The 27,752-nt window shown below is 38.1% G+C and overlaps 1 protein-coding gene across 1 annotated transcript; it reads right to left on the reverse strand.

Annotated features, from left to right (window-relative positions):
* Positions 1-1,473: 1,473 nt before the first annotated feature.
* On the reverse strand, positions 1,474-27,740 carry tmem38b (transmembrane protein 38B). Its single transcript, XM_041811642.1, has 6 exons — positions 27,282-27,740; positions 12,398-12,554; positions 10,265-10,449; positions 10,089-10,176; positions 6,351-6,468; positions 1,474-2,375 (listed from the first exon to the last, which is right to left on the reverse strand). The coding sequence occupies exons 1-6, from the start codon at positions 27,403-27,405 to the stop codon at positions 2,070-2,072; spliced, it is 978 nt and encodes a 325-aa protein (XP_041667576.1). The 5' UTR covers positions 27,406-27,740; the 3' UTR covers positions 1,474-2,069.
* Positions 27,741-27,752: the final 12 nt, after the last annotated feature.

Here is a 27,752-nt window from a genome sequence, read left to right on the forward strand (position 1 = left end):
TGAGGTATCAATCAGGTGCTGATGTTACTCTGATGCAATGTTTCAGCCTATAGAGGAGGTTACTTGTGGACGCTGCGCTGCTTTTAAAACCAGAGGAGAAATCTTTTAGGGGCTGTACAACTCTCACACCAAACTAATGATCTGAAAAGCAATGCTGGCCTTACTTTTTGCTTTTTTAAGATTAGTTTTGGGCTTTTGGCCTTGATCAGACATGACAGCTGAAGAGAGAAGGAAATATAAGGAGAGTGAATAGGGAAAACATGCACAAAAACATGGCAGGATTGGGACTCGAACCTGCAACCAGAGTGTCCAAGACTGCATAGTACCTGCTGCTCCAACAACTGAGATTACCAGGTGTTCTTGCTTTCTTTAAAAAAATTATAATAAATGCAAAGAGAGACTTTTGGCCATAAACTGGAAAAAATACACTTGCTAAGACTTTAGTCTCCATAAAAATCTATTGATTGCTTATTGTATTTTCTTCCTACTTAAGGACCTTTTCTGCTTGTACACTGCAAAAAACTGAAAAGAATATCTCATTACACTAATAAGACGCCAACCTGATCTTGAAGGTCCAACAAGTAAAAATTCTCACAGATTTAACTGCATTGGCAAATATTTTGAGCCTGAGCCCAGTCACCCCCAGAGGAATTTCGTTTTGACTGCTTGAACAGGCGATCCCTTTCTTTCGGTCATTACCCAGAGTTCATGACCATAGGTGAGGGTTGGAACGAAGATTGGCCACCTGGCCAATCAGTGTCAACTGAGGAGAACAAGGCTGTCACTAGTGGTGTGTTTTAATTGTACTGCAAGTCAGTAAACAGGGTAAACAGGGGGTTCAGTTGTACTGGAACTCGATAGCAATGTTGACCATCGGTGTAGGGTTTAGCTTGGATGTAGATATAGTACAATGGTGTTACATGTTGTCTGGTTTACTGCATATCCTCTCTCTTCCTGACTCTCTAGTCTCCCTCCTTTCTCTACCTGCAGCACACCTGAGTGTGATCTGCACTCATGGGCTTCTCCGTAACACTGAGCGGCTTGGCTCTACTTGGTTTGACCTGGCACGGCAGCCCGGGGCAGCAGGGGATTTGCGTTTCCACCCAAGCGAGCTACCCATTTGAGGGCGTGTCTACAGCGTTTTGGTCGATTACGGTAAATAAGTGCCCTTCAGTAGGCATTTTCTGCTTTTAAAACTGTTGTATAAAAGCAATAACACTCTAATTAGATTAGGCTGTACTGATATTCAGTAGACCTCAACCTTGAATGTGAAGTTGCTTAATTATCACAAGCAATTCATGCCTGTTTTTTCCTTGTAATGTCTTAAAATTAAATGTAAATGTGGAGTTGTCGGTTAAAGGTGGCTTACAATAAGTGTAATTAGAGACTTTTTGACCAGAAACTAGACCAATGTCTTTGCAAGATTTGAGTTTCTGCGGTGAAGAGGCCAGAGATTAAAAAAAAAACACATCCTTCAGTAAATTAAAACCTTTTTATTCCCATGCTTTCAAATTTATTCAAAAGCATTCACTAAAGAAACAGAAAAAATAAAAAGGTTCTTGTACAATTTGTGATGTCATACATTCAAGAGTGCAATTATTCAATATAAATAGATTAAAATATCTGTGTTTTATAGAATATAATCTCTCTTTTTATAAAATTATTCTAAGCTCTTCAGAGTAGGAAATATAGCATTAACATGAAGCTGAATATATACAGAGAGAAGAAAAGACAGACATTTATAGAGCAGCAGCTGGACAGCATTGTTCCCAAAACCCAGAGATAAAATTTGTACTCATTATAAATATAGATTAAAAATTAAGCTACACTTTATGTTCTGCTAGTGTGCAATAGCCAAGGGATAGTTTGATTTTCAGCAGAATTTCACAGTACTTTACGAATAGGCTGATAATCCAACAATAAGGTGCAGGGTTGGTGAGAGTCAGCTCTCATTGAAATTCTTCCTCAGCAGTCAGAATAAAGTTTAGGTCCTGAAATGACAAATCTGAATCAGAAATGACTCCACTACCCGGCTTTGAGGTGAAGAGGCGCTACGGGGCAGAGGCTGACTAGTCGGTCTTCTTGCAGCTCGTCGTCTCAGCGCTCTCTGACTCGTCTTTGGCTTCGAGTGATTCACTTTGTCCCTGAACGGGGGAGACCGGAGTGTGCCTCCCCGCGGCTCCGTTCTCGCTGGACTCCTTCCTTTTGGCTGCGGTCGAGGTCACCGGGTTTGCTGTGACATTATCAATACAAGGTTTAGTGACCTCATCAGTGAGGGCTGCATAAGAAGAGTAGCCGGTAAAGAGGGTCTTGTAGACCACCGACTCGATGGTGGCAAATGGTGAGGTGGAGGAGCCTGTCAGCATCATCCTCGACTGAAAAAGAAAAGACAATTAGGAAGAATTAATACATTTATATATATATATATAAACATATTCAAAAGTAACAAAATTACAAAAGATGGTGGAAGCACCAGTGTTGACATTAGGGTACTATGCATTTTAGTCAATGATTACATTATTATTATTATTATTTGGGAGCTATTAAAGTAAGAAAAAGTTAACAGAATAAAACTTAACCAGATGTCAGTGACTTTGTCAAGTGAGCTCAGTCACCTTGAGGTGCTCACAAACAGAATCTTGTAAAGATCGGAATAAAAGAGGCATTTCTCCACACAAAGTCTGTGATCTTCAAGCACACAAAAGCCTTGACGCCTATGTAGGTTTTCACATAAATGCCTCTATTTAGTTTTACTCTGAAATGTCAAAATAAACTCATCATACTAAACAAAGTGGCATTTGTGAAGACTCTGTTTTCAACATCTCATGCATGTCACATTAAACAAGGTCACATTTCAGTCCATAACACCACAGTTTGCTATTGTTAGCATTAAAGCTTCTCGTAGAAATCCCTATAAAAGATACTGTTTGATACATCATTAAAAGATTTGCAGGTATCTTATACTGACATTTCCTAACTTTCCTTGCACAACATGTGCACTACACTGATTACGTGGGGAATTTGTGGACAAGAGAATATATTCAGCAAGTAATCAGTCCCCTTTGCCATTTAGGGCTTTGCGGGACAGAAATTGTAAAAAGGGATGAGTATCAAATTCCAGAGCCAACATGGTACCGGTACCAACCCATCCCCTACCTACCAGACTGAATTACAATCCAGATTTCAGTGCTTCATTTCAGTACCTGTCCATCCCAACATAACCCTGATCTGATCTTTATCATGCCCAAGTGTGAGCAGAAATGCTAAATTTTAAACGTTGGTATCAACATTGGCCTTATTTTTTCTTTTACCGGTGGTGCTTCATTAGTAAATGAAGCAGACTGTTTAAATCCCAACTCATTAAGTATTGAAGGTTGGGAAGTGGCAGATCACATGAATACCATGGCAAGTTCAAATCGACCAACCTAACCTTTCTTCCTCATTCTGGTACTCAGTCTGAATGTCACTACATCATCTTGACCATGGTGAGTCTCTGGTATGACACTTTTCCTCAAGTCTTAGTCCCTCCAATCAGAGAGTCATGGAGAGACAAAGGCAGAGGGACTAAAGACAGAGGACAAATGTTCTTGGAGCTCATGAGACATTTTTCCCTCTGCAGGGAAAAAAATTGTCATGAATCAGCTGTCAGGAGGCTTAAACAGCTGATTGTGTCTGTATAAATATGAACTGTATTTATTCTAATAAACTATCCCCATCAGCAGTGTTTGGTCTGATTATGATCTCTGTTTTTCATTGACGCTGATTCTTTTACAGAGTATCAAACAAAATAAAAGAAAATGACGATCAATCCTAGCGCTCATCAACAATCAGACTGATATAAACTTTTTTGAATCCACAATGGATGTAAAATGTTTTTCCTCTCTGACAAACTCCTGCTCCATCAGACTTTGATTCTCTTCACAGACTAAACAAGACAGTTACTCACCATTAAAGGAAGTATTTATACGCTTCTTTTGATTTTAAGACCTAAAATAGATTTTATATTTGATGGTGAATCAGAAAACAAATCAGATACTAAACTCTGTAGTGATTCGCTTAAAATTTATACTCAATATTTCACTGAAAATACTTTTTTAAAACACTTTGAAATCCCAACTCATCATGAATTGACTCTTTTAAAACTGGGATGTTTATAATCTGTTATGTGTCTATTGTGTCTGTTTCTCCTCTGTGTCTGTTTCTCCTCCGTTAAAGGTATATTTCAGTATTTTTGAAGTTGAGTCACATGAGAGACCTAGCAGTAGTAGTTGCATCAATCTCCAGTGATTTCAGTAAGCATTGCTCCTTTTAAAGATTTATTTTTTATGCCTTTATTGACAGAGGAAGACTGTGGACAGAATTGGAAACAGGGATGAGAGAGCTGAGGAAGGAGATGCAGGAAAGTTCCACAAGCTGGATTCAGACCTGGGCCGACCGTGGGCCTTAAACCACAAGGCCACCTGCACCCCAGTGTTGCTCCTTCAAGAAGGACTTGCTGGTTGTACCAGCCATGAAGCTAGACTATACAGTGTAACAGATGGGTACAATTTCTCCACAGAATTAAGCAAGTTTTGTGTAAAAATGAGACACAACACAAAATGGTAAAAACACTAAGGCTTTCTGGGTAAAAATAAAATTCTTCAAAAGTTTTCAACAGTGCGTGCGTTCAAGCCAACTTTGTTTTGTGGCCCATTTTTACCAAAAACTCTCTTAATTCCACTGATAAACTGTACCCATCTGTTACGCTGTATAGCCTAGCTTCTTGGCCGGTACAACTAGCTCCCTACTTCTTAAAGGAGCAGTGCTCACCGAACTCACTGGAGGCTAGTGCTGCTACGTACCTCATACAGCCCAACTGCAAAAATACTAGAACATCCCTTTAATCTGTGTTGATGATGTAAAGTTTTAGTGACGTCCACTGATCAGGAGCATCCAATCAGTGAGTGATATCCAATAAGGGGGTGTGTCTTTAAGTTCAGACTTCCGAAAAAGCCTGCTCTCGAGTGTCGTTGCTCATCAGTCTTCAGATCTCAGTCTTTGGTCCTTGATCCTCAGTCCCACTGACGAAATAAACAACTTGGGATGCGGCTCATGTCTACATGCCTAAATGCCCTACTTGCAGCCATGTGATTGGCTGATTAGATATTTGTGTTATTGAGCTGAACAGGTGTATTTAATAAAGTGTAGATTTCTCTTTTAGCCTTTTTTGGATAAAATCGATGAAGAGAGCCAGAAATACGGGGGTTAGAGTGTTGAACAGACGGGCATCAAAGGGATAAAACAGGAAATCGAACAAGCAGTTGATGCGTTGTCAACTGTAGCCATAAACGGGGCTCTTGCTCTACCGACTGAGCTAAAACAGCACCCTTACGTTTGAATGCAAAGAGCAGGTGGTCAAGCTAAGATATTTGACTAGCTGGTGAGATGTCAAAGATTATTGAGCAACAATGTGAAGAGCATAGGGGAGTGTAAGACAGCTAAGAAGCAAACCTTTCCCTATAAGGCTGGTGGAGACCAAATACAGAGATAAAAATCTGGTAGATGTTGGAGTGTTTAACTGGCAATATTTTGCCAACAATTTCCTTACCATACCTTTAATTTAAAGGACTAGTTTTATTCACGTTGTGATTATAGCTTCTTTATTTGTCCCGAACTGATGAGATCAAGTTCATAACAAGAAATTAAACATCACTGGAAAATGTGCAAACGCTAAACTTCTTTGGTATGCGATATATCATTTTTTCATGAAACACTTACATAATGTAATGGGCCTACATGCCATTTTAGTAGCTGGCTTACAGAAAAGTATTTAATTCTCATCACAGAATTAAAGTTTAGCATCTTTGTCATCAGCAGCACAAACTAACAAACAGCAGCATTGGAAGCCGCTCCTTAAATCTGATGAAATGTCTCTGCGTTAATTTGATGGATCAGAGTCAGAGCGGGCGAACAGAATGAGAGTTGAAAGAAGACATGGTGGATTTATCTGTGTCTCAGTCAAGAGCACAAGTTTCCCAGAGAAAAGAAGAGGAGAGAGGATGATGCAAGCTGATGAAAATGATGCAAAAGCCTCAGCCCTACGGGTAATACCGAGCTAATGTGAGTCACATCAGCTAAAACTTCAAAAAAGCAGAGGGAGAAAGGTCATTTAGAAGACAGGACACTGCAGACTTAGAGGGAGCGACGGCAATGAAACATTTGTTATACCTGAGAAAAACATCATTAAAAACAAGAAAACCTTTACTTTAGTATAGGTAGACAAATACATGAATCTTGTTTTTTAGATCTAATGTTTTTCTCCTCAAGGTCACAGCGCCAGACATGACAAACAGCAAGCAGATCAGACTGACCTTGTTGACGACTAAAAAGACGGTGTAGATGAGCATCAGATGGTGCTTCTGCAGAGGAAGGTACTGGGTCTGCTGCAGAGCAAACAACACCGCCCCGAAGAGGGTGATCTTGGTGGGACTGGAGAAAAACAGAAACAATACAGGAGTTAGTATCATTTAAAGCTTACTAAAACGCTATTTAACCCTTCCTACAAGAACAAAAATACTTAAGACTTACTGCTGAGGCCATAAGGCTGCCAATTAATATTGTCGTAACTCCATCTGTACACTTTTCTAACTTATCTAGGGTTGTATTGAGAGGCCAGTTTGAACAAAGACTGTAAGTTATGGACAGTTCCTGAAAGCTTTAGCTAATTATGAGAAGTTGTATTCACGGCCTTTAAAGGATCAGGCTTCTGATGTGGTGCCCTGCACCAGCTGTGCATCGGTTAAACAAAGCCTAGTTTGAACGTGATCTCTAATTTGGCATGGCGTTTTTGTTTTACTAAAATTTTTGAACGTTGCACCACCTTAGATAGTTCCAACCTAGGTAGAAGTTGCATCTTTAATCTCACACCTAGCTTCGATTAGGTAAAATTCTGGCGTGAAGTACTATGGTCATGGCGGCCATTTTTAGCCTTGCAATGCAGATGGATTTCTTGTCTGTCATCAGGCAGATCCATCTTACAAAGCTTCAAGATGAAACTTTTGTTCATGTTCAGAGATGGACTAGACTGATCAGGGTCATTTGAGGAGAAAGAGGTGGTAGCTACAGGCGTTGTTTAGCTAAAACTGCAAGCCAATAAACAATTCGACCGGTGAAGGTATCAGATGATATGCAGCTGTAGCAGTAGCTGTAGCTTTAACGTACCAGCGGACTCCACTGATGATGAAGAATCATGAATTGACATGATAATGACTGCCTGTCCAGTTTGCATGTGACACACATCTACAACACCACATGTTTTGTTGCTCTGATTGGCCTCTAATAAATGTGACTGGCAGTGCATTATCTAGTCACCTTCCAAGTTTTTTAAAGGTTCAGTCCTTCCCAGACATTGTCTATGGGGTGTTGCCCAGATGGATGTGAAATACAGCACTGTGCAGAACTTTTAGGCAAGTTTGGGCAGAAAAACACTGAAGCTGAAGTAAGGTGTAGATGCAGCAAGTAAGCTGTTTGTGGGCACCACTGAGTGGGAAGAAGGGTTGACACAACCCCGGTCGTACTCTGGATGTCCTTACGCATTACCAGGAGACAGGAAAATAATCTGTGAAAAAAATTACAAAGTCCACACCTTTGGAGCAGAGTAAGGGGTGGATGTGGCAAGTAAGCATGGCCTAGGGCAGTGGTTCTCAACTGGTCCAGCCTCAGCACCCCAACATATCTTCGATGACAAATCGTGACTCAAATTTCTAAAAGATTTCAACAATGCACGATTAGAAAATAAAAATGTTGCACTTAATATCTTGGAGGAACAGAATTTATGATGAAAAAAGACAGGAAAAAACGGACATGCTTTACTTTCCCTTCTCCATGATAATGTGTATATTCTCGCCAATTTTCCAGAAATTTTTTGAAATTACTTCATTATCCTGGTAAAAACAGATTTTTTATTGCAAGAAAAGACATCAATTAGACTAAATATTGATAAAAAAAAATTACATTTACCCATTATCACAATAAAACAGAGATAAATAAAAGATATACACATTCTTCATAGACTTCTGCCACCATTTTTTCCAGTCATATTTGCACCCCACTAAAAACTACTCTGTGTTTTGGGTCCCAACCCACTAGTTGAAAACCACTGGCCTAGGGTACCAGGTAGTAGGGTTACCATAAGCCCTTAGTTGTGCTGTGGATGTCCCAAGGGTTTGAAGACCACTGGTGGTCTTCGGGTGTAATTCCAAGGGAATTGCTGTCTGGGAGATGCTGTCGAGCTTGACCTTGGCTGCCCAGTGACACACGTGTTGAAATGTGTCCAGCATGACTTCAGACGCCGATCATATGCCCAGACAGCATAGGCTGATATGAAAGCATGAGTTTAAGTTATCCAGGATTAGAGTGCATAGTCAGTCTACTCACTGTCATGTGAAAGAAGAAGAGAGTGTAAAAAAATCATGAAGACTAAATGAAGAAATTGTCTTCTTTTCCAGGCATTTAAGGCAAACTCTGCTTGTCTGAACACATCAAACTTCATCTACCATTCTAGTTTTTGCTCTTCAGGCCACTGCAGTATTTCAGGATTTGGACAAGTTATTTAGAAGAGCAATAACTGTCTCAGATCATCTGAGTGAAGAGTGCATTGTATAAATGCTTGTTGATTAGTGGCTGTTATTAGAAGTCTGTTCAGAAACAATTAGACACAACAGCCAGCACTGCATCAAACACTGCTACAGAGAAAACGTCATAGCTAATACAACATTTTAGTTAGTTTTACTCTGCTAGTTTGGATTAACCTTTAACCTCTGTGGTGCAACTAAAAAATAACATAAAACTATAACTTAAGACAGTAAGATAGTAAAAATAGCTGGTGCAACAGGCCACCGTACTTTAGAAGCTCAGTCAGCACTATTGTGTGAAATGTCTGACTGCATCTAAGACTGTTTCCTTTATTTATACGCTCAGTAGGCTGTGAAACTGAACTGCCCTTTTGGGATAAATAAAGCTGCCTGAAACTGAGACTGAAGAAAAATTAAAACCTCTTTATTAGTGAGAGCAATCACTTTTCTGCACACTCACGCTTGATGGACATGACATTTTTATGCTGGAATATTTGAGCACAAGTGAACCAAACTGGAGGCTCATAATCACTGTAGATGCACATGGCATAATGTTAAGAAGATTACATAAATGAAAGTGTTTGTAGCCATTTGATATGAAAAACAACACCTTTGAGAGTTTTTTCAATTGGTAAAGACCACAAATGTTAACACGATTTAAAATACCTTAACTAAAGTAACAATACAGTCTGTTTTTTAGTGATGCAGGGAAAAAACTGTATGATTTTTAAGGCATATTTTAACCAGAAGCTGCTGCAAGCTAAAGAGAGATCATTATTTAACCATGCAGACATGTTGGCTATGTTTTGTAACTTTGGCAATTTATTTCTGCAATTTTGAGTTTGCATGCATTTAATCAAAAACAAGAATTTAGCCGAATTTGGCACCATGGACCTCTATTTTTCTTACTGTGGTAAAGGAACATCAACATTGTCTGACATTTACTAAAATCCTATCAATGTTTAAAAAGCCTGTTATCACTGCAAACCTAGAAAATAAATCCTTGGTTTAGGATATTCTTAACAATTTATAAAACTGACTTCCTTTCTTTAGTAATTCCTGCCAAGTTGAGACATAAATACCACTCTGTCATTTGTGGAGTAAATAAACAGCCCCTGACCTTCGCATGAATTACAAAAGCATGGGAGGGCAGCTATCACAGTTGTTGGGAGGGCAGCAAAAGCTCCCTAAAAATACAAAAGCTTTGTAATCAGTTTGTTACTTTTAGCCTGACTGGCCAGTGTACAAAGTAAAAAATGCTACTTGATGATGGTTTGTTTGCCAGACTTTTCCAGTAGATCTACGTGGGAGTGCTGCATTTTGACAAGAAAAATTGTGGCTATCAATCAAGTGCGTTTTCAAAATGTCGGACTATTCCTTCAATTTCCTTTTATTAATGCTGCCTCATAACTCAAAGTCTCTATGCACAAACAGAAAAGTTACAGATCTGATATCTTAAGTCTTTGTTAAACTTACTAAGACATTTTGAGGAGCTCATTGGTCTCTGGTTTCCAAACGCCTCGAACAAGCTGCTCAAAATTACTGATCAGACCTCCTCCAGCACCTGGAAAAAGACATTAAAATTTTATTATTACTTTATCATACTCACATTCATCATAATAAAACTTCAGAATATAAATCTAGCTGCTGACCTTTAGCCCAGCCGATTGCAATCATGACCAGAAGACTGTCCTTGTATTTGTTGTGCGCCTGAGTGACGCCTCCCAGAACCTTCCACGTCCTCGTCACCTCCTTCATCCCTGACAGGACCAGTCTGAGGGGCAGCAGGGCGGCTGTGGAGTAGACCAGATCCATGGGGCAGTAAAACACCAGGTACCTGCACAGACACAAATGATGCAATTAATATAAAAACCCAACTGTTTTTATTAATCTTTATTTTGAGGAGGCTTAATAACATTTTATAATCTCTTCATGCTTCTGCAGCAGAGAGTATGAGGAGCCTGCTCTAGCAAAGTATTTCTTCTCAATTTCCCCCTTCTTCCTTTTTTTATAGTTTAAATGCATATTTTTGCTCTATATCTATAAACAGTAAAGCTTGCCAATCTCACTTAATTACCCGTTTTCAACAGCAGAGGGCAATGTATGCCTTTTTATTAAGAGAGGAGTGTAATTACATGAGCCTCCACCTGAGGGAGCCAAATGATACATAATGAAAAGTGGAATCCTCACAATAAACCTTCTGTTCTCATGCAACATCCTCAACATTTCAAGCTCCAGTTTAAAAGAAATCAATTAGTTGCACATTTTAGTAAAAGATCCTCATTATTCAGCTCTTTAGATTCACAAAGGACCTCTATGCAGGGCAGTTTTCAGTAAGGTGCAGAGATCCAGTCATTAGTGGCTTTCTTCCTCCTATTACTTTGGTTTTTAAAACATCCTAGACAGGAGTAATTGAAAGCATATTGTACTGTTTTGGATGATGTCTGTTTGAGTTTGCATGAAATTGGTAAAATGTCTGGTAACTGTCTACTTTTCCAGCCTTTTGTGAATATCTCAATCTGCTTGCACACTGAAAAACTCAAACCTTAAAAAGTGTAATTTGTTTGATTGTTTGTTTAAGTAAAACATCCACTGTTAAAGCAAGAAAAGTATCACTTTTTAAATGTCTTGGAATGAGATGTATTATCCAATTTATCTGCTGCACTGGGCGATTTTTATATAAATTTCACACAATGTAGGTCTTATTTGTCTGGGTTTTTAATAGTAAAAAAAAATTGGTTATCTGGATTTGTCTGGTGAATGTGGATTATTTTGAATGCAGTGGAAAACAGGGAAACAGACACACAGTGCTGTGTAAAAGTTTCAGGCATATTTGGGCCAAAAGTTGAGGCTGCACTATGACATAGATGTGGCGAGCAGGCTGCCTGAAGGCAGCATCAAGCTGGAAGGAGGATTGACACAACCCTGGTCATGTCCTGGATGTCCTCACGTTTTACGAGGGGATAGGAAAAATCTGTTGAAAAAAATAAAGTTCTCACTTTCAGGGTGGAGAAAGTGCAGGATGTAGGGAGCCTAGGGTACTGTCCGGGCAGGCAGTAGGGTTGCCTTGAGCCCCTGGTCGTGCCTCAGATTACTCACGGGCCTAAACATTTCCTGATGATAATTGCAGCGTTCAAGTCCAATTAGAGCTTTAAAGTTCAAACATTCTTCTGTTCCCATTCAGTCCTAATAGCTGACCCCCAGCAGACATTTAGGATCACGTGACAACAAACAGCTGACAAAGGAATTCAGGCATTCGTTTTTGCTTTTATATCTACAACATTATTGACTTGGGCTTGTGTCATTTCAATTCAGCAGTCACATATTTTCAACCAGGAACTGGACAAAACACATGCTAAGTTTTGAGGTTTTACTGTCTGGACTTTATGAGCTGATTTAAGTGAAAACTACACAGTAATGGTTTTATTATCAAGCTACATCTGCAGTCCTTGGAGAAATCTGGACTCTCTACCAAAGGCAAAAGCTTGATTAAAATCTTCCTGATGTTGATTAAGATTTGAATTTTGCAGAGTAATTTATAACAAGACATCCCAGATGCTTCCTTGTTTTTACTTCTGTCCTACTTTTGAACATTGTTCTTGTTTCTTGTGCATTAATGAAGAGCTAAAGAACTGCAGGAGGAGATACTGTACTTATGTTTTTTACTCTTTTCCCTAAAGCCACAAAGGGCCTCTCCCCAGGCCTGCCGCTCTCTCCTCCTCTTCATCTTTCACTCTTTTCTCTGTCTACATATCATATCCATGCTCTGTTTGTGAAACTGTTACCAGATGATGGAGGCGAGCAGGACACTGGTGCTGTTGGACAGAGGTGCGACGACAGGCTCGGCCAGCATGATGGCAGACAGCACAGCTCCGCCAAAACAGAAGAGCATGGAGCTGAACCAGCAGGCCAGAGGACTGACTCTGGACACCTGAAGAGCACCTACAGAAAAACAGAGAGGGAATCATTAGCAGGATCTTTACAGCTTCACATACTTGGCCCTTAAATGGAAAGGCACACATGACTGTTTCATTGCAGTAATGTAACATATCTGTTTGACATAAAAATAATTCATACTGCTTTAAACATGTGGAGTCAAGAAGTAGCTGCAACCTTATATGGATGTTAAAGAACTCTGGGAAACTCCTGCAACAGTGCTTCCTATGATAAACATGAAATAAATGAATGAACACTGTCATTATACAAATCCCTCTTTTACAGCAAAGTCAGGCTCTGCAGCAATAAGAGTAGACTTAAAAGGCTATTCGATAGAAACTGACGATATCAACTTTATCATATCAGAATTAAAGACGACACTCAAGTCTGAAACTGTCCCCCTCCCAGTATGTCACAATAATCCATAACACTGTTTAAATATTAACCAGTCTGATTAACAAACACAGAGAACACTGGGAGACTGGTCTGACAAGCACAGTTACATTATTTGAGTCAGGGTTTACAGTACAAAGTGCAGAGTAAAGAAATGACATTTACAGTTACAGATGACATCTGGAGATCACTATCACTGCTGTGTTCCCACCCCGGTTTAAAAGAACACAGTATTCCCTTTCTACTTGAGAGATACAACACTGAGAATACAATAAAAAATGAAGTCCAGGACAACCAATATTTTGCATTTCCTTATTTTTAATTTCTAGAAATTGAAACCAAAACCCTGACCACTGTCCCTGTCAGTTTGCAGAGTTCATATCTCTATCAGACAGGGAGCGTCTCGACTGCATAGTCTGTTTGCAAGAGATACACGCATAACTTTTATGTCTTTATGAGATGACAGTTTGACTTGAGAAACAACAGAATCTGATGAATTTTAATCACTTATTGCCTCTCTTTTCTGGTTAAGATAAGACTGCAGATCTGGATTTTTGTTGGTTTGGTACTTTCTAATGGCAGAGTTCATTAAATTGTATTGTACTGCGAAACAGTTTTTGAATCAATATTGAAAATATGGAATCATCTTTACCAGTTACTTAATTTGGGAATCATACGAATGCAAAGAGATTCACTTTATGATGTTTACTTTTAACGAAGCTCAGTGTTAGTTCATGCAGAACACAGTAGTCATATATCCAGCTGTGATACTAATATCGCATCCCAGCTCTTACAGCCAATCACAGCTCTATCTCTCAACACAGCGGCCCATTTGCTTGCATTAATGCTGATGCACAATGCTGCTGCTGCTGGCAAAGCTTGACCTCCTCCACCCCAGCCTCCTCCTTTATAGCATAAAGCTAGTTGCACCCTCATATTCAGATTCAAGCTACTATGACAAAATAGCTTCTGAACTCATTTTATTGTATTCAATATGCATTGCCATTGCCAAACATATCTATCCATAACAAGGTTTCTAGCTGTGCGCTCCCTGGAAAGTCAAAGCACACTGCTTGATTAACCCATGGAGCCTTCTCTGCCATGTAAAACTGTGTATCCATTTTGCAATAAGATAGTTAAATGTACGATTAGTGTTACTGACTGGAGTTTCATTATTTGAATAAGAGCTGGACTGCTACACCAGTGAGGTCTGAAACTATGACCTGGAGGTAGAACACAACTTCAAGGGGCTTTTCTATCAAATATACTGTTAAACACTGTTTAAATTAAAGATGCATGCAGGAGTGCATGTACAAAATGACTCACTGATTCCCAATGATTTCTGGTTAATGTGACAGCATTGTTGCTTCAGGAGTTTAGCTGATTTGTCTGTGTTAGGGTGCTTTCACACCTAACCTCTTTGGTTAGATTGATAAAGAACTCGAGCTTGTTAACAGTGTTAGTTCCGTTAGCTTGCGCTGGTGTGAAAGCTGACCATCAAACACTGGTGCAGAATAAACAAACGGACCGAGACCACTTGAAAAGCTGGGTCTTAGTCCACATTCACACTCTGGTGCGGTTTGTTTGAGCTGAGAATGCGACCCGACCTTGATCCAGCCTTATTCAGAAAACATTGATCTTTTTTGGATTAAATCAGCTACCATAGCTACAGAAATATGTGTTAAAACTAAAAACAGACCTGAAGGAGCTCCAGAAATAATCATGTTTTTTTCTGTCTAATCAGACTGCTGTCTCTGTGAGAAATATTATAAAAAGTAAATAACTTAATCATTTCAAACACATAAACCTTACGTGGATTTATATTAATTAGTTTACTTTTGGATAAATAACTTAATCTAAAATTAATGAATGAATCATCTTCTGCTCTAGTGTAATAGTTGTAAACTATGCAATCTGGTAATGTTATCACTGTAAGATACTTTTAATGCAAAGTATCAAATCAAGTTTTTTTCTTGTGTAATTTTTGGTTCATTTATATATTTATTCAAGTTTTATCAATGCCTCAGAATTATCTGTTTCAAATGTTTTTATCTCATATCAAACTGTGCATGTTGTACATCAATATAAGTGTATCAAAAACTGCGAGTAACTGACCAATCAGAGAGCTTTTTCCCCTCTCATCGCAGGTTTTGGTCAGCTAGTAAATGCTCCCATGTGGATACAGACCAGACCTGATGTCAGATGCAACACCGTCACAAATTGGTCCTTGATTCAGACCAGAGCAATAGAACTAGAGGTGTGAAAAAGCCCTGAATCTCCACAAACTGTTCTCAATATGAGAGTACTTCACCTCCTGTTTGGATAAATATAAGCTTTTATTTTGAAAAATAATCCTTTGCCTGATCAGTGGAAAGAAAAGCTTGCTAGAGTGGACGGTAAACAAAAATGCTTACAGAGAACAGTATAAAAGAAAAATACTTGACTTTAGAAAGTGCAGATTACTTTGGTTAAAAGACAGGAGGGTTATTTTACCAAGGTGCCCTTCAATGTGCGTGTTATTTAACCAGACAGGTAGCTGCTCAGTTGACACAGGACCACACTGATAATCTAAGGATTACAGTGGGATTATAGCCTCCTGGAGAGAGATCGGTAAACCAGGAGGATTTATGGCTCTACCTGTCTCTTCTGCAGACTTCTGGTGGAGTCAGTGCGATTAGGGTTGTCACGATACCGGTATTTTAAACTTGTTTACAAGTCTAGAAAAATCCAATGATTGTGATACCCATTTTTGATACCACAGCAACAAAAATAAAAGTCCAAGGCATCCATTTCATCATTTCTTGTTTTTGATTCCCTAGAACTACCAGCAACGCCCTTCACAGTGTATAATTGCACAGAAATGTTGCTGAAAAACACACTTTTTTATAGTTATGATTCAGATGCAAACTCTCCTCTGGTAAAAGGAGAAAAGATATAACTATGGCTTACCTAGGACTTTAAAACAAAGTTTTTTGTGCTGCAAAATAGGAAAAGCATTTCTGTAACAGACAATAGTTTAAAATATTATTAAATTGCAGTTCTGTATTAATCTGCTTTTATACTTTCCAACTCTCTCCATTTTGAAGGATCAAGAGAATTTGCTCCTGATTTTCCAGACAGCCTGATCCGTCTAAGCTGGTACAGTTAGACCCTTCAGCTAAAAAGGATTTCATACAGTTGTTTCCAAACTTTAAGACGACCCATTGTACTAAACCGACCTTTGTACAACTGTAAGATTAAGTCTCTAAAACTAAGTGTTGAACATTTCCCCTCATTTTGGGGCTTTCAGGATGTAAATATAAGTATTCATAATGTTAGCATGGAGTGACATGATCAGTTATCTGTTGACATGCTTGTAAGCCTACAGTTTATGGCACCATTAATAGTGTGCAAAATTGCATGAAGGTGTTAGTAGTGTACTCCTGGAGCTGTAGACAAGTCTCATAAGATGTCTGCAGACTTTCATTAAAATGACGTGATGAGAGGATTGAATTTAAAGCTTCCCGTCAGAGATCTCCTGTTGTTAAAGCTCTGGTCTCTGCTGCTGAGAGAAGCACTGTGTGTGCGGTGTGGTGTAATTCTATAATTGAACTGCCAGCCAATAAGTAGTAAGCACATCAGCACTGTAAATCAAATTAAACTGAAAAGCGGCACCTTTGACCGCTGGCTTGGAGAGAACACCTGCTGCTGCTGCTTTGGGCCGCTCATCCTCCTCCACTAAAAGCAGCCGTGGTAAAATACCCTAAACTTTGTGGTAAATCCTATTAGTTAAAAATAGTAATCCAATGTTGAAATCCTGATTGAAACCAGCAGGAACAAAGCTAGTTAGCTTTATAAATAAGGTGACATAATGCTACATTAAGATGTGCCCAAGGTCGGTCAAAATAAGGTCTACTAAGGTGTTCAAGTGTAACTTTAAGAAAAGAAATTGGGAGAAACTTGAATGCATTTAGCTGTTTGAAAATAAAGATTATTTTCTTAGCATTATAAATGACTGCATCAGTTGTGTACTGCAATAATACTCTGAGACTTAAGCCTTTTATTTATAACACTCTTTGCACTGTTTATCTTTAAAAAGGCTGGATTTTTTTTCAGTCTGTTAATATGTGAGCTAAATAAAAAATGAACACCTGATTAATATAATAAATAAATATGTTTTGTCAGTCAGCTGTTCTTACTGCAGCATACCTGTAGCATGGGTGGACTAAAAATGGATAACTTCTGTGCTCCTTTAATCAGGTTGCACTGCCACCTGCAGGAGGTCCCAGTGTAATACAGAGCTAAGTAGACTAACCTAGGTGATATGACTAACACAAAATCTGGTCAGTAGGTATCAGTCTGACCAATCCCACTCACAGATGAACAAACTAAGTTGTTTAAAATTTTTCAAATGCTTTAAACCATTGAAACCTCTGCTTAAAATCTAGCATTTTTTCATTCATTAGTACTGAGAATATCTAAAGTTTTGAAAAAAGGGTCTCACTCGTGTACTGTTGTTCTGCTTGCAATAAACGCAACATCAAGGCTGCATTCAACTGACTCATTTTTAAATGTAGTATTTCTGGCTACAACAATACAATCCTGATCAAAATTTTAAGACCAGCTGAAAAATTGCGAGAATGTACATTTTGCACTGTTGGATCTTAAGAAGTTTCTAAGTCAGGGGTGTCAAACTCACAGAAGGGCCTGATTCTGAATTAAGATCTAACCTGAGGGCCTAACAGTTTCCACATTTAACCAAAAACTGTTAACCTCATTTTCACCACTAATAAATTACGGTGGAAAAGACTAGCACTGATGATGAATGATTTTGAGATTTAAAAAGTCAAAATGGTTAGTTAAAAGGTTCATCATCTGAGATAAAAGTTCAATGTATTAGTTCAAATGGTCAAAACACAAAATTAGATGTTAAAATAATATTTTTAAAAGGCAAAAATATATTAAAAAGAAAGTCACAATCACAATCAGTCACAATTTAAAATGGTGCACCTAAAAGGTCAAAATATGAGATAAAGGTAGAAATAATAAATTGAAAGGGTCAAATGATTAGATAAAAAGTCAAAATTATAAATTGACAAAGTTAAAATATGAGACAAAAGTCAAAATAACACATTGAAAATGATCAAAATAAGAGAAAAAAGACCTAATAATAAATGTAAAAGGTCCAAATATGAAATTAAAGTCCAAATAATCAATTGAAGTCATAATTGTGCAATGCAAAATTGAAAATATGAAAAGAAAACACGAATTAATTTATTTTCTCACATTTCTTTTCTCTAATTATTCTTATTCCTTATTTTTTTTCCCATATTTATGACTTAAGGATATTTGATATCATCAAGGTTAAGTTTATATTTTTATATTGGAGGAAATCTGCAGACCATATGTTTTAGGGCCAGTTACAATAAGAATAGGATATGATCTTGCGGGCTGGGTGTAACTGCACCACGGCCGGATTTGGCCCCCGGGCCCTAAGTTTGACTCCCCTGTTCTAAGTAGAGCTTCAAAATGCAAATAGAAGAAACTGGAGTGAGACAAAAAAAACCTTAAAACCTTCTTAAGATCCAACAGTGCAAAATTTAAATTCTTGCAATTTTTCAACTGGTCTTAAAATTTTGATGAGGAGTGTATTAGTACTTCAACCCAGAGATGTTAAAGTAGTACAGGCATGAACTCAGGGATTAGTGAAATAAATAATTAGCAATGAACCAAACAGAGAAAGTCTTGAAAATCAAACCCAAAGTCAAAATAAACTGAAGCACAAAATCCTGCAGAACTAACACAATTAAAAGAAATGAAAATGACCGATGATCTCGAAAGACAGTTAAAATAGTAAATGATGAAAATATCTAGGAAAAAACAATATAAGTTACAGTAAAACTTACTTTTCCTGCAGTTTTGAAGAAAAAAAAGTCAGCTTTCTAGACCAAAACCATTTCTGTACTAGGCTGTTAGCTTATTTATTTCCATTTATTTGCACATTAATTCCCCTAAGCGTTCCCCCAAAACGTGGGTCTCCACTCCCAAGTTCTCCTGTAACCTTGTGGCCTTGCCAGGCATCTCAAAGTCGAGTAGAGCCCAAATGTGCTGCCTAACTCCTTCCAACTCTGCATTTTTTTCTTGTTTTTAATTGAGGACTGCTAACTAAAAGCTGTACATCTGGTTAAATTTCACTATACGGGAGAAAAGTGGTTTGATTAGGCCTTATTTCAGCTTTTTAATACACCACCTAGTGTAGATTACTAGGTTTTCAGAGCCAGCCTAGGCTTAATGAACAGTAGGCTTTTTGCACTTTAGCATTAGTTTCATTTTTAACACCAGGGGTAGATGCTTGGTTCAGATCTGACTGAGTCAGGGAGTCTGTATTTAGACTCAAATCGTAGGAGTTTAATAGTATCTCTGAGAGGCTCAGCTAGCAGACTGTCACGGCCACTGCTGCCACTCTGACTGTATTTATAAGCAGGACTAACAAAAACACCTCCCTGTTGTTTTAAATCACCAGTGTGCACCTGCTCCTTTCATCTCACACAGTAGCCTTGCATCGCCTCTCTCAATCCTCTCGTGCCGTCAGATCACCCCACACTGTTGGAGAAAAGTTGCCTGCACACCAGGAATAACTGGGACTGCAGCATCACATGACACATTTTAGGTGACAATAGCAGCTCTACCATGCTGTTTTTTCTTTGTGTTTATCATAAAACTTGTGTGACAAAGCTTTGTGGTTCAAAGTAGTTCCCACAGTAAAAAAAAAAAAAAAAAAAAAAAAAAGGGAAGTTGTCACAGCGGAAAAAGTGGTTATAAAATATGCCAGCAGTCCAACACCCTGACTGTCATGTATATCCTCTACTACTGTGAGAGAGCCTCTGTCTACATGAGTCCTGACACCGCTGCTCAGTATTTGTTCCTTTGGTCTCACAGCCGTTCTAGCAGACAGTTCACAAGAGCCTAGCTCTGCTTACACAGTAAACAGTGTTGCTTTGTCATCACTTTTGTGTTTCAGTGCAAAATAAAGTCCTGCAGTCTGAACCTGACACGAGTGCCAACTCCAAAGGAGAAAGGAAGATGTAAACTTTTTAAAATGGCAACAATTTTAGCTTCAACATAACCAACATATTACTGAAAATATCTTACAAGAAGTCTCTTTCATTCTCCAACTCTAGGATACAAACACACCCATACTGTCCCTTCCTTTAAATGTGGCACATTTGCAAGTCAAATTTCTGGAATACAGGCAAAGAACACAACAGCTGCTGAACATGCCTGTGAAAACTGAAACTAAAAATTGCAAGACTTCTTTTAGCTGATGGCCACATTGATGATGGTTTGTACTCCTGCTTGACAAAAGCCATCAGCTAAAAGAAGTCTTCACCTTTCAGAAAATACAATGGGAGCATATCTTAACCCACTAGTTTAATTATAAGTCAGATAATTTTCTCAGCTCTGTCAACACAATGACATGTGCTAAAAGGGCGAGGAAATGATGTGATGCAAGAATGCCTTACATCTTGCACAGCACACGATCTTCTTAGTGAAAATACCTCCAGACTTTGCTTTTTCTGGTTAAGGCAGATGTTTTGCATGAAACGCCAACTGAGTTGTGAGCCAAGCGAGAGTTAACACTTTGTGCAACTCACCCCCCCCCACACACACACACACACACACACAGACACACACAGGTGATCATTCCTGACTGTAAATGACGCAGGTGCACCACCTGTGAGGTAAACTGTATTTAACTGCCAGGAATGCTGTAGTTCACAGTATTTAAGGGGTCAGATACTGGCGTTTTCTTACAGCGATAAGTAAAATAAAACCATATTAGTTGGGAAAGAATTGTATTTTTACATTAAGTATTCAGTTGAATTAATTTCAATACATTCTGGCTTTTACAGTGTTTATTGCAAATCAACACAATCTCCATCACTTAAGTAATCAACATTATTGAAAAGCATCAGAGCTTTACAAAAAGCAGATCATCAGTCGTATTTTAAGCTGCCATGACAGGAGAAAAAGAGAAGTAGTAGTACATTTAAACTTTATATCTGCAAGTACATTTGTCAAGTATTTTGGCACCACAAAAGGATAACAAAATTACGTTACACTATGCTATGTTGGGCGTCATTATGTTTCAGTACATTGTGTTACTCTGAGATGTGCTATTGTACATTGCGTTACTTTACATTGCTCTATTTTACACTGCATAACTTTACATTGTGTTACTTTATGTTGCATTACTTTATGTTAAGTTACTTTAAGCTGTGTTACTTAACACTGCTTTACTTTACATTACGTAACTTTACATTGCAATACTTTACATAACTCTATTTTACACTGCCCTACTTTACGTTGCGTTACTTTATGTTGTGTTACTTTACGTTGTGTTACTTTACATTGTGTTACTTTATGTTGTGTTACTTTACGTCGTGTTACTTATGCTGTTACTTCACACTGCGTTACTTTACACTGCATTACTTTACACTGCTTTACTTTACGTTGCTTAACTTTACATTGCAATACTTTACATAACTCTATTTTACACTGCCCTACTTTACGTTGTGTTACTTTACGTTGTGTTACTTTACGTTGCGTTTCTTTACATTGAGCTGCTTTATGTTAAGTTAAACTGTGCTACATTGCCTTATATGACGTACTGCAAATGCTCTTTTATTAAACAGCTGTAACTATACCTTGCAATTAAATCTAATATCAATATAAAAACTGGCTATTCAAATAGATGTGACAAAAATACAACAAACATACAACATACTGAATTTATCTTTGATGCAACAGAGGGTGCCATTTGGTCTCAACTAATTGAGAATTTTTAAAGAGAAAATATCTGATTTACCAGTAACTTTACAATCTATAAAATAAGGTATTATTAGGATATAAAAAGAAAAATTGAAAGAGGATATTTTGCGTTTTTTGAGTTGCAGGTACTTGTTTTTTGCTATTACTCAATATATCCAGACTCACTTAAGCTGATACTGACACCAATATTTTTAAAGTGAAAACACCAAATGATGTTTGGGGCTTTATCAAAATGTTCAGGGTTTACAGTTGGCTTCCTTGACTGTATAGCACCTTAAGGAGACCACCTAGCTATATCATATGGTACGGTTGTATATTTTGCCAATAATTAAGGCCATCACATGATTTATAGTGCCAATTTGTGCGGCTGATATGTGGACTTCAAATATCGGTAGAAATTTATATCCTTACAATTAAATGCAAAGGATGTAAATTCTGCTGCCGGGGGGCTATCAAACAAAGCAATAAAAAAGATGATGAGTAGAGATTCACTGTTTAGCTCCACTAACCTCTGTAGTTTATTTCTTTCTTTGAATCGAGGAAACTTCACTCAGTAGGGTTTGTTTATAAAACCACCTTTTGGTTTCATGGATGGATTTGAGGGAGAAAAGCTGTTAAAAGTACCCTTTCTGATTCCTAATGCATGTGATTCCTGAATGTTTTGTGAGTAGCTCACAGTTTAAACCAGGATGACTCGTTTTTAACTGCTTTTCTCCCTCATTAACTGAAAAATTCAACCAAGAAACAAAAACAGGTGGTTGACTGTTTTAGTAAATAAACCTTATGGAGTGAGTTGCAGAAGTAGACGGAGCTGAGCGGCTCATTCTCTCTAATGGAGGAGGAGGCTTTAATGGACCTGGAGATGCCAGGGGGGTAAGGGGGGATAGAGTTTTGTGTTATGGGGGCAAGGTTAAACACATGAATGCACAGCTGATAGCAGGGAATAGCTATGGTCCATGACAAGAAAACAACACAAAAACATGAATGAGTACAGCAACAGAGCGGCAGCTTCCTGTAGCAGTTTATACTTTCTTTTCTAGCGTTCTTTCATGCGACATCCAGTGTTTCTACAGTAATAACAAACATTCATTTGTGTCTGTTGCGGCAGATGAGTCACTTCCTGTTACAATTTTAAAATCAATCTCTGACTTTGAAAACTGTTGGAAATATTTCAGGTAATGTAAGAATTGAACAAGTTATACACATGACATAGGAGTAGTGTTTTTTTAAAAACCAGCACTGACATTTCAGCACAGGCACCAGATTTATTCGTAGATTGACCTCAATCTCATGTCTTTATATTTAAATAGCTATGATAAATTGGTAATGCAAACCCAGTATCAAACTGGGAACTAACTTCCAATGATGTTGCTCTTCTTTGTAGCCCAGACTAGTGTTTTTGTAGAAGCAGAAAAATGTTTTTAGCACCTCAAGTCCAAGACGAATTTCCCGATTTGGACAAGGAAATATTGTATCGTAACACCCCTTTTGATCGAGATAACAAGGAGGGCCTTTAACCCTCTATCTTGTCCCGTCTGTGGACACTGTCTTTGCAGACCGCGCCAGATCAGAAAAAGTGGCTTATCTCCAGTTATTTTTGGATTTGTCTGCTGATTGACACGCAACTGCAGTTCCTTCCTCTTGTGTCTGTCCTCCTGAGTCCAATTCAAACCAATCGCTGCAATGTTTATAAATCCGCTCAAAATAACTCCACAATAATCTGCAGTGACAGTGAAATAAACATGTGAAGAGAGCTGTTTTAAAATGCTTGGCGCACAGCTTCTTAGGACTTAGAGCTAATTAATTGGGTGTTTTCCAGCTTGGAACTTGGAAAAATGCTAATGTTGATTATCCATTTGTCAAGTGCTGAGAAGCTCCAGCAGTGCTCTTTAAGGCTGGGTGCAATTTAAGACAGGAAGGGAAGATTTAGCACAGGAAAGAGAAAAGAGAAAGAGGGTTGAAAGGTTTATAGCATTCCTTTCCATTTTGGGGAGAGAAAGAACCAGACCCAACTTCCTGACTGTTTTATGTTTCTACTTCTACACCATTTTTAAATGTGAGCCTTCCTTTTCTTTATTAGCAAGCTGTCTGGTTTAAAACCTACATACTGTTATTCCCTCTCTGCATTAGATCGAGTAATTAATTTCCTCTTAAAACCACACAAGGAATCCATGAGGTTTTGTTGTTGTGTTTACCAACCACTGCCATATTGTTTGTCCATACTCTGTGTATATCAGCTACAGATAGATGGGAGCAGAGGACGAAGGGTTAAAAGGTCACGGGAGCTCAGATGCTTTGCAAGGCAAGTTCCAAAATAGACTTTGGGCGGCGGGACTACAATGGCCTGTGTGTGTATGCAGTTAAAGTCCACCTGTCTCTGTAGACACTATCCCCGTGACATAACATCGCTGGCTCCGTGCCGGCCTTTGGTGTGAGCTGATACAATCAGCTGTGGTACAAGGAAAGTGTTTGTCTTTAAAGTTTGTGAGTAAAACAAAGAGGGGAAACACGGTAAAGTGATGATAAAGGGCTGTCTGCAGGTCGTTGTTTAGTTGATTGTCTAGACCGCTTCTTTACAAAATAGAAGCCTCAATTTGAATGCTGATGCAATTCCACAGTAGAAGCTATACATTGGTCAGAACTGTTGACATTCTGATGCTTTTTGAGCACATGCTTCAAATCCATACAATCTCCATGAGCTAAGTATTTTAAGATGCCATGAGAGAAAGGGAAAGAGTAGTCTATTTAGGTTTTATATCTGCAAGTATGTTTCTCAAGTAATTTGGCATCTCATAAGGATGTGAAAATTGTGTTACATTTGTTACTTTATGTTGCATTATTGTACATTCCGACAGCATACGTTGCATAACCATACATTATGTTACTTTACGATGCATTACTTTACATTGCATTACTGTATGTTGTTCTACTTTATGATGTGTTACTTTACGTTGTCTTACTTTATGTTGCGTTACTTTACATAGCATTACTTTACGCTGCATTACTTTACGTTGTGCTACTTACGTTACGCTGCTTTAAGTTGCGCTACTCAACCTTGCGTTGCTTCACGTTGTGTTACTTTACTTTGCGTTACTAAACGCTGTTACTTTATGTTGTGTTACTTTACATTGCATTACTTTCCCTTGTGTTACTTTACGCTGCCTTACTTTATGTTGCATTACTTTATGTCGCGATACTTTATGTTGCGATACTTTACGTTGCATTAGCCTACTTCATATTGCGATACTTTATGTTGCGATACTTTATGTTGCGATACTTTATGTTGCGATACTTTATGTTGCGATACTTTACTTTGTGTTACTCTACACTGTGTTACTTTATGTTGCGTTGCTTTACTTTGCGTTACTCTACGCTGTGTTACTTTATGTTGCGGTACTTTATGTTGCATTACTTTATTTTGTCTTACTGCACTTTGCGTGCTCTTCACAGTACATTACTTTACATTACATTACTTTAAGTTGCATTATTTTATTGTGTGTTACTTTACATTGCGGTACTTTCCCTTGTGTTGCTTTCCGTTAAAGTGTTGAACTTTGTTTATTAGTATTTTTATTATTATAATGAAATATTTACATTTTTGCAACCTCATATTAATTCACTGCTTGTCTTTCAAGATGTTCAGCTTGTTAAATTGCTTGACTAAAACTGAACTTAATGCCAATGTAAAATCAATGGTTAATCATTATCAATAACCATGATCTTAATATTAATCCTGACTGAAATTTTTGCTATAATCCAGCAACTGTAGACCCTTTTCAGTTATCAAACTTTTAGTCACTGAAACACTTTTCAATTCAACATGTTTTAAACAACACATCCCCATTGCATTAACCATCCAAATTATCAAACAGTACCAAAGTTTTTTTCTAACTAAAGATGCTCAGTTGTATCATTTTTAAAATCAAAAGCAGGCACAAGGGAAAGAAAAGACATAGGCTACTGTGCTGAAATTGTGCCAACATTTTTGTGCAGTTCAGACAGTGTTCAGTGCCTGCATTTTTACGTAATTATGAAAACAAGATGTGCTTCTAGTTTTGTTACCATGGTACTGAAGCAGGTATCAAACCGCATTAACTTGTACTAGTATCATACCAAAGTTAAATATTCTGACATTATGACAATCCTGTTACAGTAAAATTATCACGAATTGTAAACTTATATCACAGTCATTTGGACTACTGGGGAATTCACCTTAAGTTTTGATAAAGGTGGATTTACATGGTTAGAAAACAAGTACACAAAATTGCTTTTTGTATTAAAAAAACATCTGATAGCAGATAGAAAATACTCCATTACAGTTGCATTGCTAATTATCAACTTAAACATTACTTTTGGATTAAAAACACAGATTTATATTCATCTGCACCTCTTTAAGATAAAGTTAGAAATTTAAGTTGCACTACTACTTTTTCACATCAATAGTTAACACATAGCCTAGATTCAGACGGCTGAAAAGTTGGTTTAGAGTTCTAGTTTCCACAATGACAACAGCCATGATTGCATCACTTGACTACAATGACTCTCAACCAAAGATAAGCACTTTTCCCTATCTCTGGATGAATGGGCTGCAGCTCTCTGGTAGATTACATCTATTTTACTCAACTGAGCTTACAGTATTTAACTTAAATATATAAAGTCCTTCATCAAAGCAGTGCGTATGCAAACTTCCGTTTCACCATCCATGCTACGCTTGTGAAAAATGCCTGTTCCTTATAGTAACCAGGGACACCATCAGAGACTTTGGGCCACATATGAAATCATAATAGTGAATGCTTACAAATAATAGCTAACTTTTTAGTGCCTTTGCCAGTTATGGACTATCAACTTCACTGTGATTTTCTCCCACATCTTCTTTTTGTAACTGTTGGACTCTGATTATAAATAAAGTCTGAAAAAAAATATTTATCTGTTAGACTTATTTCATAAATTTCTTACCTTGCCATCTATTTGTACTGTACCTGTTCTAATATAGGATTACATAATGATCATAGAGGAAGTTGCACAGCCTGCTGCCTTGAATTGTACTGAGAAGTTCTGGTTATGAAGTCAACTTTCAAAATAAAAAGGGGAAACAATAAGATATATGTTAATGATTATATGATGAATCAAATATTTAATAAAATAACTGTATAACTGAAGCGAAGTTTTTTTTTTTTTGCTGGTAAATACAAATGTTTTAATTACTATAAAAGGTCCCCAAAGAGGTAGGAAGGTGGTGATTAAATCTGATTAACTTCGCAGAATATATACTGCCAGTTTTCATTGGAGTAACCCTGTCATAATGTGTTGTAGCTCGGCATCCATTATGCCTGTGTGGCTTTGTAATGCAAAACTCCCAGTCCTAGGATAGCTGGAAGCTTAATATCCACGTTCAACTTTCAGCTGGTTGCAAACTTTTACATAACAAAGCTGACCAGCCCTTTAGAGCCACAAAACTTTATAACAAGTGTTGATGTCGTTCCTGGAAACAGTTTTGCTGTTGAACTTAACTCCTGCTCGGTTTCTTACCTGGCTGCTCCCTCAGAGCCATGACTGACACGATGTAATGCGCCATGTCAAAGTATGGAAACATGGACAAGTTTGCCAGTCCGTGGGACAGCTCGTCCAAATGTAGCGTCTCGAACAAATCCATGGTTTTATATTTTAAAGTCTCCAGCAATGGTAAGAAACTTTAACAGGCGAGGAGTTAAAGCGGAGAGAATGAAAGGCACCGGTCCAACTCAGAGCATCAGGGCAGAAGCGGCTCGGTCTGTCAAGTCTTAAAGCAGCCGTTAGCCCAAACAGCTGTGGGTGTCCCGATGCTCTGTGGCTGCCAAGTTGCTCCCAGCTGGTTAGTTGCCCTCAGGGATTACTCCTCGTCGCCGGGCAACAGATTTGTATCGCCAGAGGATGGTCATTATCGATGTTCCCCCCCTCCACGACGCTGTCACCATCGCATAGGCGGAATTCTTGCTCCATGTTCCGCCATGCCAGTGATGT

The sequence above is a fragment of the Cheilinus undulatus genome, linkage group 17 (genome assembly GCF_018320785.1).
Source record: "Cheilinus undulatus linkage group 17, ASM1832078v1, whole genome shotgun sequence".
In the NCBI taxonomy this organism is placed as follows: domain Eukaryota; kingdom Metazoa; phylum Chordata; class Actinopteri; order Labriformes; family Labridae; genus Cheilinus; species Cheilinus undulatus.